The 20,877-nt window shown below is 41.0% G+C and overlaps 1 protein-coding gene across 5 annotated transcripts in view; it reads right to left on the bottom strand.

Annotated features, from left to right (window-relative positions):
- NUP93 (nucleoporin 93) overlaps positions 1-20,877 on the bottom strand; it is an 81,877-nt gene that overhangs the window by 50,418 nt on the left and 10,582 nt on the right. Inside the window, exon 1 of one of the 5 annotated variants that reach the window (XM_027781049.2) lies at positions 12,830-12,924. The exons of the other annotated variants lie outside the window; for them this stretch is intronic. Coding sequence (XP_027636850.1) covers positions 12,830-12,832 — 3 coding nt within the window. The 5' untranslated portion in view covers positions 12,833-12,924. Of the gene's footprint in view, positions 1-12,829; positions 12,925-20,877 lie in introns of those variants that run through there. 5 annotated transcript variants of the gene reach the window in all.

Here is a 20,877-nt window from a genome sequence, read left to right as displayed (position 1 = left end):
GAAAGAAGTGATGGCTCCACTTTTGGGCCATTAAACTCTGCCTGGAAAGCTCTCTTTTGTACAGCATTAGTGTGTGCTGTAAGTCTGTAATTATGCAGAGAATGTGTTAATTTTTAATTCAAAATGCTAACCCCTTTTTTTTTATATACAAGCCCTGAATGTCAATCCCTCTCGCAGATGACTGCGAGCACCGACATGACCAAATTCAGCGCTCAGTGGTAAAAGCACGCTCTCCCTGGGAGGTTAGGCACTGCACATAGGAAAGCAACTCAATGCCACAGTAAAACACCTCTTTTATAAAACTGTCACCTCAGCATCATGGCAGGCAAAATCCACTCAGCCCCACAGCCTATTAAACCAGAGCCGTATGGTCAATGATATTCACACCTTCATTTCAGCATTCTTCCATCTAGCTACTGAATTTCTTAATGCAATTTCACAAGAGGCTGAATTCCCACGTCCCTCACATTCCCGAACACAGGGAAGCACAGGACAAGGAAGTTAACCTAATGCTGCCCAGAGGCCCACACCAAGTTAATGGCTGTCAAACACTAAGCCCATCTTTCATCTCTTCCAACTCCTACTGATGCCTGCAATCCACGGAGGGATCCGACTTAAGAGCATGCTTTGACACAGTCCGGCAATGAATTATTAACTCTGGCAGAAGCCACAAAGCATCAGCTAGTAGCAATCATGGTCCCTCTACGATGATTAACCAGAATGCAATTATCAATGCTCCCGCTTCTCACAAAATGTCTCTGAATTCTCCACCACACAAAGCCCAAAACGCACCGTGCAGGCACGCACACACAAAAGCAGAAACAATTCTGTGCTTTTACGCTCGCTTCTTCAGGGTTGTATTACCAATTGCGAATGGTCCGAGTAAGGAAAACTCTGCCCTCCCCCCTGCATTACAGCAATTATACATGGACTTGCATCACTGGAAGAGTGACATATACAGAATCAAGCCCATATTCTTAATTTCCACAGCAATTCAATCCATGCAGCCACAGAAGCCTGCCAGCAGTTTCAGAACCATCTTTTCCTACATCACATCACGTAGCAAAGGCCATTTCCAGCCCGCTCACCAACAGTGGACAGATGAAGATAAATGTATTCAGCTCTTACTATGAGTGCTGCCCAAAAGGGTGTCCCTGTCCCCAGCCTCCCTCCAAAAGGCAGGCAGATGAGGGCCACCCTACAAGTTGGGTGTAACTTGTGGGCCTCCAGCAGCATCCCAACATATAGGAACAACAACATGCTCAGCTCCCTGCCAACGGACTCCAGACAGCTCCCGATATTAAGCCAAAAGATAACAAACACTAGCAATGGACTGAAAACAACCAGCTGAATCCCAAGACGTACAGAGGTGTTTGCTTGGGATGAGGTACCATGCCGTTCCACAGTTAGCAGTGAAGAGGCAAGGTGAAGGCAGCATTTTAGGTTTTCCTTAGTAAAGAAGTTAAGCTTGTGCTTTTCCTTCAATTAAAGCTGCCAGCTCTGAAGAAAGTGGCACTAGAACTCCTGGCCTGCATGGGAAATGAACACCCACAAGCACAATAGTTAAAACAGACCACAGTGGTCCTTGCCTGCTTTGTCAAACTATCCTTGTATTTTTCATAGCAAAAGCACAACTGAAATCAGTATTGGCATCTCGGCAGGCTTAATTAGAAGTCAGGTCTACTCTATTCAGGTCTTTATACTGTGCTCATTACATTAATATCCAAGTGCCTTCCAGTCCTGCGTTAAGTGACATGACTAACATCTGTCACACGTTATTTGTTCTCTTCTCCCTTTCCTGGGGGAGTAGAAACACAGCATTCAAGGGGATCACGGAACATCCAACAACTGATAACAGAGATTCCTCCACCCCTAGCTCATTCCACTCACACAGCGCACACGTGCTGGCCTTGCCTGCTTGGTTAATGGTTTCATATTATCATCATCATCGTAACAGTTAAGAAGCTGTACATGTTAAAGATGGGTTAGCACCAAATCTCCTCCCAATAACGTTTCTACGCAGGATTGACAGAATATAAAGACAAACAAAAATCTGTCCTTTGCAGACCAAATCAAGTCATTTGGAGTTTTATCACTTAATTTCTCTGCCCAAGTCTCCTTGCCTTGTCATCTTACATTATACAATAGTGAGAATACAACTTCCAGCAGAGGAAATAAAAGTGATCATCTCTTGAGTGTGACTAAAAAAGAAAGATGAAGGCATGAACAGCTTATCTTGCCCTTAAACTCCTTCCAAAACACACCAAATGTTAAAGTTACAGAGGTTTCACCTGGAATAGCAGAACTAGAAGACTGAAGTCGGTGATTTTATTTTTTGCTCATATGCCTTTCACGTTTCCCAGTGACCCTCAATCTTTAAGTCTCTATCCTTTTTATGTTGAAAAGTACTTACATCACCTTGCTTCTGAGTTATCACCCAGTAATTCTTTGCAAAGACAGTGGCAAGTATTGAGATACCTAGAGAATGGGAAGAGCTAGGAAGAAAAGAACTGGGAGAGATCAAATCTTAGAGCTCGATCAAGATGATGAAGGTTCAACAATGCTATGTGTCTTAAGGTCAGCAAGCTATGATCAGGCAGATACTTGTAGCAGAAGCAAAACTTCCAGAGAAAGGCCAAATTCAAGAACATACATTTAGAAGAGATTCAGAAACCAACAGGCAGCAGGAGGGGAGACCCTCACCCACCACCTTCTCACCATTCGTCCATACAAACCCTCCAAAACTGCAGGTAACAAAAGCCCACTGAAGACTGAGTTACAAACCGTTAGAAGAGAAGCAAGGGCTCATTCAAGGTAAGGGAGGGGAATACACATAGCTTTCATTTACTACAATGTGCATAGCCATACAAAACAGGGATTAGTCTTCCACAAAAAAAAAAAAATAAAAAAAAGAACAACCTTTTCAAGTGCAGATAAAGAAACCCTCAGGAAAGGGACAGAGGCTGACTCAGACAACTATTAAAAGGACAAAGTGATTTTCAAATAGAGGTCACCAGTTCAAACATGAACTGGATCAGTAGTGGCCAACACTAAAGTATCTAAAGACTGATTAGTGGTTTAAACAAAAATGTGTTATTAATCTTTCAGCTCTGGCTACACAAGTGCCCATATTGCAAGTTCACTGCAGAAAGTGAGACAGAACTTACTTTCCATCCCATTCCTGCAGAACAGACAGGGCTTCGGCGGATACGCAGAGACCAAGTGCAGAAGTGTGAAGGCTGCACAAAACAGTTATTCTTTCGGTTAAGACTCCTAACTTTAGTGTGCTCACCTGTTTGTTGATAGGTACATATAAACAGCTACCACACTTAAAGATACCCATTTAGCATCTATAAACAAGCACAAAGACCACATTGCAGGTTTTGAGGGCGTTATTTGGTCCGTGAATTTTCCTGTAAAATTACTTTGCCAATTCATTAATGTCATGTAACTTACATGTTCATGAAAAAATACACCCACCAAGTATCACTTATCCTCTTCCCCAACACCGATCCAATTATCACTAGAGATCTTGCAGCACTGCCGGCTCAGACATGACATTGTGAGATGCCTTACTGCAAAAGCTCTTTCCAGAAGATGCCCAAGGAGGGCTGACTGGATTTCCAAAAATATGTATTTCACTAGTGAAAAGTAGTAAACACACAATATTTAGCACTCAGGAGGTACATCCAATAACATAGCTGCTTTAACCAAATTTAAACAAAATAAAAAAAAACTTAGGTGTCTCCCATCCATCTTCACAGGGAATTGTATCTCTACTACTGCACCATGCTGTATAGACACCTAGTGAAGCAATTTTGTTCTCACTATTAGTGGGCACAATAACACAGGCTGAAGATCTGTTCACTTGGGAGTTTGGGTCAAACCACTCTCCATACACTACTCATTAAGCTAACACTTCCTTGTGGACCAGCAGTTTCAGTAGCATGGTGATGATAAAACACATCAACAAATTTTTATATAAAAACATTAGTTGCTAATCAATGATGATGTTGCATATTACTCACATACTATTACTGAATTAGGTAGGGTCTTGCAAGTAACATTAATTCCTGTGTATATTTATTGGAAGTAAGAACATGCTGGAGGCAAAGATAAAAAATACTTGATTTCCTTTTTAAAGAAAACTTTATTAATAATTTGCTCCTAAGAAGATCTTCCACCTGCTGAAGTTTCATACTACCCAAAATTTATTTTCCCCAGGGTCCCTCATTATCAGCAAGGGCCTTTCTTGCAAGTCCACATGTTCTTTCAACAGATTCTCTTTGCTATCTGATTTGAGAGCCTTAAGTGTTAAGCATTCGAGGAATGCAATCAAATCCTGCCCCTTCCAGGCCTACTGGGACACCTATTAATACACGCTCCTGTAAAAAGGGAGTTTATAATCTTTTGCAATTAATAGTATCCAGAAAGGTGGAACAGGACAACTTAAATCAGCATTCCAATTATTTAAAGTCTATTAATTTTTACTGCGGCAACTATTTAATTGCTACACAGTAACATCCTTTCTTTTCTACCTTTTAAGGCCAAACTCTGATGAAGTCAGATAAGCATGGAGCACGTCATTCAGGAGTCTGTGGCAAGTGAATACAAGTGCTTAGAAATTGTGTTGTACTCCACTTAGTAGCTTGTTAGGTTCTCTCTTTCTCACTTAGTACAAAAAAAAGAGAGACTTATTTCCAAATTGCTTCATCATCTCTCACAAAAACTCAAAATATTTAAAAGTCACCATAAAATTCCTTAGACCAACCACAGTAATCAAACTGATATGAACTGCATAAGGAAAAGAAAAAATCTGAAGGTTTTTATCCAGCATCTTTGTATGTTCTGGAAAGACAGCTGAATAGTATAACAGCGGCTGCCTTTGCACAGAATGATCGGATTTGGCAGGCTCCTGAAACAGGGAAATGGAGGTCAGATGGGTGACAACAGAAACGCTAAGCCCAAAGTATTCCATGGCAGAAAAAAAGAAAAAAAGTCGCTTTTAACACAAATACCAGCGCAAGCTTTATTTTGGGTAATTATACCACTCACACTGGTATTTGCTTCAGAGATGGAGCAACTGCTACTACTTCCAGTGAGAGAAAATCATCCATTTTTTTGGCAAAAGTATCATACTAATTTCTTTTAAAAAGGTAGACTCTAACAGGCAATAACCTTACCTTACAAAATCCTATTATTTAATGGAAAACTGAAATGACAGGAAAGGGACTGCAGCAAGTCTTGGCTACAAGTCTGAGTGAGAAAGATTAAGTATCACTAAGGACAGTAGCCAGAGGGCAAACTCTTGGCTCCTCACTTTTGTCAAGTGTCTCCTCTCACATTTGGTAGGGCAAAAAGCTGTTTCAAACTCCCTTAATTTTCAGTACTTGTTTCTAGCTATAATGAAGTATTTAGGCTTTGTGTAATTATTGTTCTCATGGCAGGTTTTAACAAATGGCAATACTACATGACAGAACCAGATAGCTGAAAACGTCATTTTCCACCAAAAGTGTCATGTCACCACCCAAAACCAGAGACACTCATTAACCAAAGCAAGCTTAATCCTTTTTGTTTTGTGAAGGTTTCTACAAGAGGGAGACATAAGAGGATGGAGAGACAGCAGACAGAAAACTTTAGACGTACCTGAAGGAACACTAGGGGTTGGGTTAACTGCTGGGTCACCCCAGTGGCAAACAATTCATAGCAATTAAAAGTTTCCACCCCTGTCTACCTTGCCAATACAAGAAAGCCAGCACCATAATCCAGACAGCTGCTTTGTACAAGTACTGTTCTTCTACAAGAGCAGCAGCATCAGGCCTTCCATAACCATCTCTTCAAAACCTGATGCAGTCTTTTCTACAAGCTAGAAAGCTGTCCAAATAGCAGCACGGCCCTGAGACTTGAACAGAGGGGACCAACTGGAACATATACCATTAAACAATATGGGGACACACCCCTGGGAACTCAGCACAGATTATTGATGGTGCTGCAGGGAAGAGAGAGCAAGCCCCATCTCACATCCGAGAAGAATTACAAGATGACAACAGGCATGTTTTTATAGGTAGTGCTACTAACACACAACACTCATATAGCTTGTGAAGCTATACAAACAAAACTTTCCTCTAGAAAAAAACAACTAGTTTTAAACTAATAAATAGTCAGTAATATTACTCTAATAATATTACGTTATCCCTAAATGTCTATCAACAACTCAGCAAGCACTGGGCATCTCAAAAGATGAGGGGTGGAAAATTTTCAAGATGCGCAAGCCTCAAAACATTCCTGCCCACCTCTCTCTTTTCAGTATCTCATACTTCAGAGGTTCATTTTCAGTATGTAAAGGTTAACAAATATAAAACAACAAGGGAACTCAAGACTTGCCTATTTATCTTGTTTTAAAAAAAATCCAAACCACATTAGTACTTCTGGATAGCCAAATCATATTATAAAATGCAGGATTTCAACATTCTGGCACCAAGCCAACATTTTAATGGACATTCAAACACTAACTAAGGAAATGGTTGTGCATTAAGCCTACCAATAAGTCAACAATCAATACTTAAGTATTACAGTAAAAATACAATCCACCCTTTATAACTGCCTCTAGCCTCATCCTTCTTTGTCAAGCTCAACTCTAAAGAAAAAAATAGTCTTGAAGCAAGAAATGAAGTACATACTATTTCACAGCCACCAAACGTCTATCTTAAAGTCTAGACCTAATTGGCCCTCTGGATTGTACAGATTAATAAATATCCCGCCCCCCAACCCCACCCCCCCCAACTGTACTGACAGGGCAGAAAAGTCAGGAATAAAGAGGACAGAAGTTCAGACACAAAATTAGTCAAGCAGGTCAATAGGAGAGAGCTGCAAAATAAAGCAACCTCAAACAGCTAAGCTCCAAGAAACTGCAGATGAGGAACCTGGTTCCAACTTTATCTCCAAAAAGCATCTCAGTCAAAGAAAACAAGAAAGAATCACATCAAAGCATACTAATGCAGGGGTTTTAACCCAATTCATAGATTTTAATTGTCTGCACAGCATCACTCCTGTATGACCCCTCTTGATATATTCTATCATTTGATCAAATGAAGCCAAAGGCAAGCTCTGCAGAGTACAAGATTTGGACACCCTCTGGAAAGTGTGAACATCAGGCAGTATTGCTCCACAACGGAACAAATGCTTAAGACCTAGTTAACTCTGGCTTCCCATTCTGAGCCACGGCCGTAATGCTGAGCCACTGATAGATTTCTGAACAGCGGAAAGACCCCACGGTTTATGGGCGCTTGGAGCAGCTGCGTACGTCTGCAGAAAGGTTCAGCGTAAGCCTGATTTTCAGGAAGAAACGGTCGCAGCCATTGATCCAATCCTGCAAAGCCTGAATGTAAAAACAGGAGGACAAAGCCAATCAAATTGATCATTTTTATCTCCACAGCCTAGTAAGCACAGTACTGACATGGAACTTCATCACGGAACAGTTAAGCCAGCGTAATAGCTTGGGTAAACAAGCCAAGTAAATTCTCCATTTTCTTCTCAGAGTCTGCAAATACACAGAGGGAAACAGAGAATGATTGTTTCAGAAATCCCTCCACAGATCCCTTACGTTATTTGCTAAAACTATCTTGCATCACTGGGGTTTCAGCTATAAACAAGCACACAGCAAGGCTGGGAATGTGGACAGACTTTTTGCTGGTATTTTGAACTTGGGGCATGAAAGACCTCGAGGTTGAGCTCTGCAAAGGACCCAGCGCTGCAAGTCTAGCGGCCAAGGAGCACAAATACCTCTGTCCACACAGAACACAGAGCAGCTGGCAGGTGCATGATCCAAGCCCAGCAGCTCGGTACGTGTCCAGCAATAGGCCAGACGTCTGATCATTACATTTTGCTATTTCATCTCTCTCTACAACAGGCACGTCCTAAATAATCCATCTCAAGCAAAAGTCATCACACTACAAAATACTGCTGCATAAAATGATTATATTGGGTAGCAGGCAGTAGCAGTCTTGGCTGATGTTTTAGCCTATGACTCTAATCAACAGCCAGCTCAAGGGCTTTTGCGTGGCCACAATTCCAGCTCAGGGCAGCAACTAACAGCAGTCTTAGCACCATTTCAGCTCAGAGAAGTTGAAATCTCCAGCCCAGACTGGTGATAGCCACTGCAGGTGTCTTTAAGTAGAAGGGTCATTTCAGCAGAGCTGCCAGGGGATGGGTGCTTGCAGCACAGCTTCAGTCTCTCTCTTCAGGTGGGGAAAGGAATGCTGCTGACAGCCAGTGTAATACAAGGGTAGCCGAGGGCTGTGCTGCTCAGCGCTGCCAAACCAGAAACTTCTGATTGAGAGAATTATTTACTTATTATTTTTTTAAAAAGGATTGGTATCTAAGGGGGGAAAAGGTGGAGGCCAATTAAATACTGTTGTGTCCTGATGCGTACTGTGAACAATAAAAAGATGCCTGAGGAAACAGTAAAATGGACAACATCCATATATGCTTCCGCTACAGAATCTCACAATCTTGTGAGTGTCAGTGGTAAATGCAACTTTTATTTCTCAGGTGAAGAAATTGATGCATGGGAAGGCATTTCTTGAGCTCAAAGTCAAGCATGAAAACCATGACAAAAACTGGATCAAAATCCAGCTTTCCCGATTTCCTGTGCTGAAAAACAGCTGCTGCAGAAGGCTGTTTTCTAAGTAAATATACCCATCATGGGGTGCCAGTCAGGCAAGGATCCAAAAATTCAAGGGTCAGGTGCTATTCAATATTTGAATCAGTGCAATAAAACACTGCATAAATATTTTAACTGGCACTCCTGCTCCAAAATACTCTTGGAACGTATTTCAGCCACTTGCTTTCAAAGTTTATAACAGACATTCCCTTCTTCCTTCTGTCCTGTGGAACCTCTGAGAAAATCCCATTCCCTGCTCATCCACAGCACATCGCTGGTTTGTTTTGAATGTGCTGCTTTCGGTCAGCAAGTACAAATGGATAAAACTAAAGCGCTGAAATTCTATATCCTTGGCTCTTTATGAGGCCTTGTTCTAAATTCTCCTCAACAAAGAAAAAACCCACAATACAAAACTCCAGAACACTCTCCATTTTTATATCTCATTTATAACCACTGGCTTCAAAAGCTAAATGCCTGGGTTCCATTGTAGCTGTTCTCACAACACGTACTATAAAATAAGACACAATTTGTCATTACACTTCCAAACTATGGAGGAGATAACGTTTGCTTAGATCTGCATGTAAATCTCAAGAAGTCAAAGTACAGTGACAAATGCATTTTGATATTCCATATGCAATTGAATCCCTTAATTGGTTTGGCTTGACACAGGGAAAAAAAAAGTATCATGCCAGTCACTAATGAAGTTACAACTGTGAGATTGTAGGGCAACATTACCTGTGCTGCCCTGACCAGCCCGTACTTCTAAACTCTGCAACATTCAGTGAGACAGAAATTGCTGTAAATGGAGGCAAAAGCTATGCAGATGTGCTCTGCCAATACCCCACCTGGCTGCACACTAACAATTCCATCCATTGAACTGCAGCTCTGCTAGACATTCCAGTCCCGAGATCTCCACAGTTACACTCAATACTGATTAGCAGAACCTGCTCCTATTTCAGCCTTCACTTCCCTGTGCTTCTATAACCTAGACCTGTCAGTGTAATTGTGCTCCGAAACAGCTCATTTCTCTCGAAAATAAAGTCTAAAGCTCTGTTAAAAAGATATTTCAGTAACTGTTACATTCTAAGAATCACTAAGTTTTGTTGTAATAAACACACTGAACTACTGACCACAGAGATTTGACATGGCAGAGTTTTTGCTTCTCCTACTGGTAGCAATAGCTTGTTCAGCAGATGCTCCTAGTAGCACCTACGCAAGTCCTGCAAGAGATGAATAGCAAAACCCAACAAAACCCCAAACCAAATGTAAAAACCAAGGGATGAAACACAGTTCCTCCTTCTTCCTAAAACTACAGTTTTAGTTTTGCTGGGCTACCTGAAGTAACAGGCAACTAGATCTTTGGTATTAATGCAAAAGCAAATTCTGATGACCCCACTGATAAGATTACTCCGTCAGAAGGTACCACCGTGTATCAAAAGGCACTGCTTTCATACAAACACTTTGAAGGGTAGCACTGCACTTGAATCATTCACATTCACAATGGCCCTGGAAAAGGGAGTCCAAAGGAATCAGCTGTGAGACTGTCAGTCTGAGTAAACAAGATTTAGGCTGTGAGGCTGTGCCCATCAATGAAAGCTGAATTTATTACTACACTGAACTGCTTTCACAAATAGTACTATAAAGGCCAGTACTTCAGCCTTTCTAATCTGGCACTACTCAGTGCCGTCAGCCTTACTCTAAGCAGCGTTACTGTGTGACCACGTGGAGGTCTCTCTCCATCAAAGGAAGAGGTTGCCCAACGTTCCTGGTGCTCACTCCTGATTTGTTCTGGAAGTGCCACGTTCATTTTTTAAGATAATTATCCAATACTACAAAGCAAGGCCAAAGATATGGTGCTATAACTGTAGCAAAGAGTTGTTTCAAGATGGGGGAAAAAAAATCATGGAGTAAAATAGTTCAGTAAGCTCGGGAGTTATGTTTAAACTCTGAGGTCCTACCTACCCTGCTCAAGAACAAAAGCCTCCATGAATGCACGCATTAAACAGAACCCCTCTGCTTCTCAAGGCAGTGCATTAACTACACATTCAGCTTACAAAAATAAATTGCAACACTTGCTGAAAAATAAATTGTGAAAAAACAAAAAGCCCTTTTCTTTAGTCACACGTGACAGCAATTCAATTTCACTGTCTACTGCATGCATTTTATATAAGGCAGATATGACTGTATCCTGTACCTGATAGTTTTCAATTTATCACTCTGGAACTTCAGTTAGAAAAAGGATGAAATGAAGCAAGCCATTGCCTTTGACACTAGAAAAAAAAGCCTCACTAATGCAAAGGCACAGCCAGCCTGGCTATCTACACTCTTCAGTGGCATGTACAACCAGATTATAGCTCTTGCACCAGATGCGTTGCAGAAGTGAGCCTCTACCCGTTTACCATGCTTGAAGTCAATTAATCAGCATATAAAATAGTGCCAGTTAAAACCATTTCCATTTTAAGTGGTGACCGTTCTTCTCCTGCTTCAGCATCTGACTCTAATTTCAAAGTTTCCATGGGTCATATAAAGTATCGGAGAAAAATTCTGTTTCAAGAAACCAGTTAAACACCTGCAAACTGAGATACAGGTGGCCACGGACCAGGCAAAAAATATCTCCTGCACAGTATATTCATGTAAAGGGTATAGACTTCAGAGACACAGGCAAAAAGTTTATACCATCTCCCTTGGTGTGAGATGGCCATAGCCATCAAGCAAGACAAACACCAGATCTGTGTATCTCAGTACCAGGGTGCATTCCTTCCTGTAGATGACAGCAACCAGGGGTGCTAAAGGCAAAAGGATCTACCTCGGGTGTCTGCATAAAATCAATGGATTTAGAAACTCCTCTGAGGTGGCAAGATGAACCTTCTCTGGATCCACAGGGGCACTTCCCACATGCAACATGTTCTGCTGAGCCATCTCTGCAACAACATGAGTCTTTGCATTGCGCTTCCCACCTTCCTCTCGGAATCTGTGGTTTCAAGAGATGTTTGTTGCCAGGATGCATTGCTAATGCATAATATATTGGCTGGAAATTAGTATTTCATCTTGCAGAGAGAAAATGTTACAGGCACTTCTTAGGAAGCAATGAATGCAGAAGAGTTTGAGGATGAAACCCTGCCACACAAACAAAGCAAACCTATAACCAAGGTAAGATAGATCTATTGAGACAAACAACTAAATCCTGCCCCTTGAGACAGACTGCAGATTCAATCCCCTGATGCTCATTTTACTGCAGGAAGGAGATCTGTTCTGCTACAAAAGGCCATTATTCCTCCACAAAGTTTAGCTTGCATATTTATTATAGGGATAATTCCCAACTGAAAAGCAAGACTTGTTTCTTTTTTCCTGGTGATGCTTTGAAAAAAGCATGCCATTTCTGGCATTCCTAGAAATGGATGGATTCACATGCAACATTTCCTCCACAAACCCAGCACCCCTAAGTATCAGCAAGAACCATCCAGCCTTCAAAACAAGCCCTGGATTCTTTTCACACTGAGGACTGCCCTGCTGACTCAGGGGACCTACCGTAAACCAAAGTGCAGGAGAAGGCCTAGATGTTCCTAGCTGCCTTCCAACAGCTTTGAAATGACACAGCATAACACACTTTACATGCTGGAGAACCTCCTCCAAAAGAAACTGCAAAAGGCTTCGACAAAGCAAGGAAAAAGCAAAAGAAATACAGTAACCCAGAGAAGAAGGAAAGGAGTTAACAACTCCGCTATGGTGACTAACACTAATATAACTGAGTGACAAGTTACAGATCACCTCTTAGCCAAAGATTTCACACAACTAGTTCCCAGCTCAGCTGCCCTGCATTCCAGCAACAAGTCAAAGGGGGTGTCCGGCTTGAGTGCCTACTTCCATAATTCACTAAATTTTAAGTTTTTAAAACATTGAGAAGATGCAAAGTTTTTCCTTGGGGGGGGAGGGGGGAAAATCAATCAAGCGGACATTGGAAAAGGTAGAGAATAAGGCATCTAAGGGTACAAAACCACAGACAAACAAAACATTAAGCATAGCACATTAACTAATTACGTAAAGCACTATCACGCACTTCATCGAGCAAATATAAAGCAAAAACATTAACCTCAAGACAAACAGCAAAACAAAAATAAGAGAAGTGATATTGATTCACTGTATCTGTTGAGTAATCAAGCTTCTTACCATTAGAAATGAGCTGCGAATTTTCTGGATAAGCCATCTTTAACCTTGGAAAAATTAAATAAAGCTGGACAGGGACTAAGAAGAGAAATATAGCAGGGTTAGCTATAAAAAACCACAACAGAGTACAAGGTCCAAATGTGTAATTCCACAGCCAGGCGAGTCTCTGCACCCAGTTTCCACCATTTAGCTTTCACTAGGACCTCAGGATGGGCATAGTCTCATTTAGTCAACACAATGGTGGGTCTTTTGACGACTGAATTAGTGCTTATTTCAGATTCATTAAAGCCTTTAAGTTTTTGTATCTACTTAACAGACAGAGTAAAAGGATTTAAACATGCCATTTTGTGTTACAAGCCTTGAGGCAGGAGAGGAAAGAAATAATGAATGTTTCAGAGTTACTATATGGTAACCATAGCAGGCAAAATCAATTACTGCTGAGAGGATTTGGAGATAACATGCAGGTTCCCACTCATCTATTTGAAATGTGGTTTGCTGCCCCGCCCCCCCCCCCCCCACTTCCTCCCCTACTTCTCTTCAGAAATGTCTTTTCTCATACATTATAATCTGGCCTGCGGAATCCTACTGGCTTGCAAACATTATTTAGAGATAAGGATTTGTCATGATACTGTACGGTATCCCCACCTGTGCACTCCCACTTATAAAAAGATGAAAATCAAATCTTCACAGATTACTACTTCTGCCTTTCGCACTGAGTTTGGATACACTGAACTTTATTATCAGAGAAACCAAACGACGATGTGGCTTTATCAAGAACACTATGTAAGCTGGACAGCCACCCCCAAAAGAAAACCTGCAGGACGGAATTGGGGAACCAGCAAAAGCATGTATACCCCCCTCATGATGTGAGACAGGAACACTTTCAGGATAGATAAAAAAAAAGAAACAATTTAGAGCTGCTACTTCAAAGGTCTGTGAAATAAGTTATCTAGAAAGGGCAGATCCAGAAATTCAGATCATACAGGTCTGAACAAGGAAAGGATGTCTGTTTAAATTATGCCAAGCTCAAAACCAATAAAAGGAAATAAATTTTAACACAATCTGTAATTGAATTGAGGAACCTTACTACCACAGGAAGATGGTAAAGCCAAAAACATAATGGGATTAAAAACTGACTCAGTATGTAAATGGATATTGACAGTATCTAGAGCAGTGTTTAACAGCAAAATTGTGAAAAGAATTATTATGCCTCATGCTTCAGGGTTTTAACCAATCTCTAACCACTAGAGAACAGGCTGAAGCCTAATAAAGCAAGCGGGTATCTCCACAAACATCTTTGTCAGTGTTTCTCCTCTGAATTACCCAGTGCTGGTCATAAGCACATAAAGGCAACTGAATAGATGCGTCCCAAATCCAATCTAATAGATCAACAATGACAAATTTAGTTTCAGCTAATCCCACATCTCTGATTGAAGTCTAGGATAGCAAATTGAACCCTTCAAAAAGGTTTAATAAAGCTGCTGAAATTGAAACTAAGTACTGATGTGTTTACCAATCTTTCCTCTCACCAGCCTTTGGAACAGCACTCGCATAACACTGGCAAACTGCCTTCTTGCTCCTGCAAAAATACCGCAAGTTAGGAAACCTCTCCGCCCTTCCCCACCTCCACCCCACTACAAACACTGAAGATACCACATAATCCAGAAATTGGTGCTTCAAAAGGACAGTCCACAGAGACTTGCACCGCAGGCACAGAAGTTAGCAACATGCTGTATTTTATTCTCCATAAACTTATCTTAAAACTAAGTCTCTCCAACCTTCTCGAGCCATTTTGACCAAGCAACAATTAAGCATGCTGTTCCAATTAAATTTAAAAAGTAATCTATTAATTGTGGCTCAAAATGCTGCATAAGCAGATCCTTTCTGGTGGAAGCACCATGCATCTTGCATGCTTGCTGAGATACAAATAACGGAATGGTATAGAAAATTTTCAACACATCTTCCTCAGCTTCTTTCAGTCATTTCCATGTGTGTGGAAAACCAACATGAGACATTTCACAATATCTGCTTTTTGTTTAAACAGGAGTTTAATGATTTTGCTCAAAATAAGTAAATAACCCTCTTGCACCCAAAATATTCTCAAAGCACAGAGGTGAGTGAAGAGTGGGCAGGAGCTAATAAATTAATCTGAAGTAAGAAAGCAAAGGAAATAAATAAAACTGGAGTGGGGAAGGGAGGAGAGTGGAAGAAAGATGAGAAATAAAGGACAGGAAACAGAAAGGAGGCAGCGAGAACAGAAGTTGTGCCAAAAATCTAAATGAGTGAAGCAAATGCATGCGTCCTTAGTTCCACCTCAAAAGGCTGCAACTTTCTTTCAGGAGCATATCTTGGCAGGAATAAGAATTCATTTTGACTTCAAAAAGGAAAGTTAAAAAACATCCATACACACAACCCAAACATTTCTTCTGCAAACTGCCAAATTTTCAGGCTGACGTTTTGCATGGGGAAGCTTAAGTACATCCACGGTTTGATGCCCAGGCATTGGTAAAGTTTACACACTTATTAGTGACTATTTTAAACCAAAGCCTGATAATGCCTAGGATTAAGATTTTGGATGTGGAGTCAAACAGACTAATTACTACAGCGGAGAGGAGGGCATGCACAACAATATACCTGTGGCCTTTCCCAGACTGCTAAATTACGCACATGGCTTAGTAATAAACCCTGGTGGAATTCCATCAGTGGAGTAACACTTTCAAGAAGCCTGAGTAAATTAGGGGGGCTTGAAAGGAGGGGAGGGAGTTGAGAGCTGCAGCAGCTGCTGGGTTTTCTAATAGATTTGATGAACAGCCTCGCTGGAAAGAAAGTGCCCAGAATTTTATGCAGTTTGTGACCACACGAGTTCGGTGAGATAGTCTGGCCTGCTCACATTACAAACTTCCCTTGTGAAAGAGTGATTCGTTTTGTACAGCTCATAGCACCACGAGGTTCAGAAAGATGCTCAAAACAATGCTTAAGTAATGAAGACACTAGCAAAGAACGCTGCAAAAACAATAGCTCAGGAGAAAGGTTAACAAACCCATAGGTCAGTTCCAAGCTACTCTGTCCTATTTCAGAAAAGCTTGCAAAATATCAGAATTATTTTTTTCTTATTACAGTTGGGAATTTTTCTCTATTTCTCCTTTTCAGAAATAAGAACTGAAAAGCCATATTAACTTCAATAGGTAACTGTTCAGTTTCCAGTCCCAAGTCTACAGCTTAAATCCATTAACCCACCACAATACTGGGATGGAAAGCTTCTGCCATCTGTGGAAAGTCCCCACAACCAGACCCCTGCATGGCTATGAGCAGCAATTCCCAAAGCCTAACGTCTCTGTTTCCAGTTTCAGAGAGGCACCAGAAAGACATACCATGATCCACTCAGGAAAGAATTATATTACTTCAAAAATAGATACATTAGAAAGACAAAAAAAACAAAACAAAATTCCAAACTGTGGTCTTATGCTGTTACCATCCAAAATGCTGTTAATATTTTAGAAACCTAATTTAACTTCTTAATTTGTTTTCCTCCTTAAATGCAACAAAGATTAATTAGGTTCACTTCTGCATATAAGCAGTTCCACTGATAAATTCCAGCACAGCCCTACAGACCTTTTATTCCAGAGCTATAATCAAGGTACTGGAAATCTCCAAATCATCTCCTGTGAAATCTAAGTTTTTTTCGCAATGGTTTCAAAGTTGATAGAAATATCAGTATCTTACAAAACAAAAAGTAGTGCTTTACAAAAGCTACATTTGACCCTTAAACAAACAGACCCACCTCTTTAGCCTAAGTAATTGCTCTATCACATGATATGTGGAGGTGGCAAACTGCCAGGTTGCAAGAATTTGCATCTCAGCATTATTTCTTCTCATCAATCTGTATTACCACAGAGATTAAACCATTCTACTAAATTTTTCCAGCACCATGAAAACACTAATGCCCATAGTTCATTTGCACATGCTGAGCACACACTGTCTAGGTCAGTAGTCAATACAAGACCTCAGCGAGCACTAAATTAATGGGATGGTGTGACATTACGAGGTACCGCATTGCCAGAAGTGCCATCCCCCTGGTAAAATGCAACACAGACCCTGAAAGTCATTAATGAAACCACAGTACTTCTTGCAATAGTAACATTGCTCCAAGCAGGGTCTTGGTGAAATTCTGACTCTGAAAAATCACATCCCACCAGCCAGGGTTTGCTCCAGAGTTTCAGCTACACGTGGTGTTTTAAAGGGTCCTGCAATGATACTGAGAGAAGCAAAGATGTCTACACCTTAGCACAGGAGAAGCTACATTTAGGGTACGTGAGCTCCAAACTGCCATTTATACCATTATCTGCCCCTTCACAGGGGTAGGAGTTAACATTCAACTAGAAATTGCAACAATTTTCACAAGGCAGAGCTATGCAGCATAAGGAAGAAAAAAAAGGGAGGGGGAGAGTGAAGCCAAAAGTTACAACTCAAAACCTGGTCTCTGTTTTAAAATGTTTATGATAGATACTTCAAAGATGTTTATTAGAAGTCTACAGTCGTACCTATTTGAGATGCAAAGAACATATCTGGATTAAGCAGACAGGAAATATAAAGTGTGCCAGGACATAGCAGAATTTAAATAGATCAATAAACATAGCTACTAGAACAAGAGTTCTCAATTTTTCCATCTCGTGACCTTGCATTAGCATAAAGTTTTGAAATGTCCCTTTCATACTCTCTTGTTTACCCACGATGAAAGAGAAAGGCAGATCATGTCTCCTCCCTCCCTGCTCCTAACCCCTGAGGGGTTAGGAATCCATGATCAGAACCATGATGAACTGGAAGATCACCACATAATTACTCCTGTTAGCATGCAACCAAGCAAACAAAAGAAATCTGAAATCCTTCAGTATCACAGCATTTACTGAGTGACTAATCTGGCCAACTAACAAAGCCCCACAGAGTATTCTACATTGTGTGCCATGGTTTGGGTTTTTGGAGGTTGCGTGTGTTTGTTTTTAAAGGTTAATAAGGCCAGGGTAATTTAAGACGGCACTACTAAATCATGCTATTCAAGCAGTAACAAAAACCTGAGAAAACTGCTGCTTAGGTGTAAGCTAAGCATGTGAGAGAAACAAGTGACAAGCAAAAACATAACACCCAAACCCCCCAAATATATTCCCAATGTTTCGGGCTTCTCTCCTCTTCCCACCCCCGCTTTCTTTTTAATACAGTGTTATTCATCACCTACCTGATGCTAAAAGGAGTTTTTTTGGGGTTTTGTGAAATAGAGGAGCCCACACCCTTAAACCCCAGTCCCATCCCAGTCTACACACACCTTGGCATTTCCCAGGGCATTCTCTGATCAGCACAGGCCTTGGGCAGCTGGGGACCAACCTGTTGGCTCAGAGGGCCCTGGGTGGCTATCGGTGTCAGGCAGCCCACCAACCCCCCGCTGCCTCACCAAGCCTGCACGCTGCAGAAGCCCTTGCAACTCTCATCACCCAGCAGACAGCCACAGACAGGCTGCAGTTTTCCTTTCGAAGAGGTTAATGTCTCCATTCTGTAACAACTGTACATGCAAACATGTCAGAGATGAGGATGTTTCTGTAATATATATTTCTAAGGTCCACATCCCTTAACTCCATTTGCTGTATGTCAAAACACTCATTCCACATCACTGCTTTCTTCAAATGTGTTAAAACTGCCTCTGGCCACATTTAATTACCAGGATATTTATATTCCCGATTTACATGCCTAAATGTGTACATTAAGGGTCAAATCCTGAATGAAATCAATGAGACTACCTAGGCAAAGACAACAGCAGGCTTTGATGCTAGCATGCATGAGTAATGGGAGGGGGAAAAAAGTTACTTCTGAGGACCTTTGCAAAGAGCTTTTGAAGAATTCACAACTATTACCGCAAATATTCTTTATTCGGATCACAGCTGTACAAAGAAACCAAGAGCTAACAACCAACCCTGAAAAAACAAGGTGGAAGGTTGTCCTCTTGCATTCACTGCCCTAGCTCTGCAACAGTTAAAAGGTCCCCACAGCTGTGCTGGCATCATCGATTAGGGTGAACAAGGAAGCGACAGAAAAATAAAGCCACCTTAATTTCAAGCTCCATTAGAACTGAAGGACTTGTGGAGGGGAAGAAATCAATGTTTGGCAAATGGGAAAGGACAAAATCTGCAAAAGGGAAAAAGCATTTTCAGGCTAAGCTAATGCAAACAATGGATGGTGAATAGCACTTGAGGTTGCCCCTTTAAGGTTGTGTCAGCATTTCCATTTATAAACTCTGATTTTAGTTACACTCTAGTAGATTACCACAGGCTTTGGAATTATTCTAGCAGATACCACAAAGTATATCACAAATGTAATATAAAATAGCAGTAAGAGCTCAGTGGTTGAATAATGCACCCTTTCGGTACCTGATGTCAGAGTAAGCTTTTTTAAGTTATGAGTCACAAGCATACATACACATAAACAACACACAGTGCTGGGGCGAGCATCCTGGGACCCAGATTCTACCAACACTAAAACAGAAATCAAAGCTGCCTTTGATACACAGGCTGTTTACGGTACTCTGAAAAACTCGAAGACATCCCAGATACTTAATTTCAGCCTGCTTTAGTTGCCACTTGAACCAATTTCAGTCTAATCTTTTGCCCTCATTTAGATAAAAGCTTGTGTTTCTGCATCTGGACCTCCAGAGAGCTACTCAGTCAATACTCTGAACATTCACACCCAGAAATCAAAACCAAACCCTCGTATGCAACCTTTAATTTCAGTTCTGCCTAGAGCAGAAGGGCAAGGTGAAACTGTTGTACAACTGAGACAATTCAACAAAATTTTCCTTCAGCATAATGGAGCCAGGACTTCAGCAGATAAGCAATGTATGCAAGGAGAGCTCATGTCTGTTTCTAGCATTCATTTCACAAATCTGCACAAAGCTGGACCAAGCCTTCAAAGCAAGAGCAACACCATTTCTTGAAGTTACCACTACGACTTTGCACTTAAGACATTTCAAAACAAGCGTACAGGGGAGCTAAAGCTACTATTAAGTCAATGTGGCTTGCTCAAAACACAAAGCACACAGTAAACATAACATATACCGTAATCAAACTATCTTAGTTGGTATACATCAGGCCTGCATCCTGCAACTAACTCCTACCAGGTATGCCAAACAAGTTTACTACAGCATCATCTAACCTCTCTGACACCCGTATATAAACCAAACAGCACACGTGCAAGAGCCAGGTCCCTGCTCACATGGTACAATAGTGCAGCCGTCCCATATAATAATTCCTCCTCTGGCTGCCATTACTGCGACCTGACGGAAGTCAGCCATGACTGTGCTTGCTAGAAGAGGATATCATAGTTTCGGAATCTTTGAAAGACTCAAGAAATGCCTTTTCTGAACAGTGTCAATATCCTGTTTATCCACATACACCCCAGCTTTGGGATACCAGCTTGCATGATCAAACCTTACCTGGGATTTCTAAAAGCCACAAAGAAAAAACCCATGTATTTATGTGCTAAATATGTTATCAAGAACATCAAGAATCTCTTGACTGCCACATTCAACTTCAAAAAGCTTTTACCAAAATAGGGCTTTTTGACAATTTTGAAACATCTTGATCTTTATAAACTCTTGACATAGGAATTGTTATGAACTGGATTTGCTGCAAGAAGCATTCATTGTGTTACATATAACTAAAGAACACAATATTTGAAATGAGAGGGGAAAAATGCAGATTCCTGTAATTTAATGGTAAGCCTAGAAAATCTTTTTCATAATCTTCCCGGCCTACTGCTCTAGTGGGAGACATTTCCTGGACTCACAACCCTTTTATGTGCAAGCAATCTACATTTTACAACTGATAAATAATTCAGATAATTAATTGAGCTGCAATTTGGTGCGCTTCTTTTTAGTCAGCACTATAGAGTACCATTTAAAAGAGGTACTGTACAGAAAGCCCCTCTTGCTCGTTAACCCAAGCTGAGGCTTCTATTAAGGTGAACTCCTAGACTCTCCTAACGCTTTCTGAATGTCTCACATCAGCATC

Source organism: Falco peregrinus, chromosome 14 (assembly GCF_023634155.1).
Source record: "Falco peregrinus isolate bFalPer1 chromosome 14, bFalPer1.pri, whole genome shotgun sequence".
Lineage (NCBI taxonomy): Eukaryota > Metazoa > Chordata > Aves > Falconiformes > Falconidae > Falco > Falco peregrinus.
This window is presented reverse-complemented; position numbering and strand designations above follow the sequence as displayed.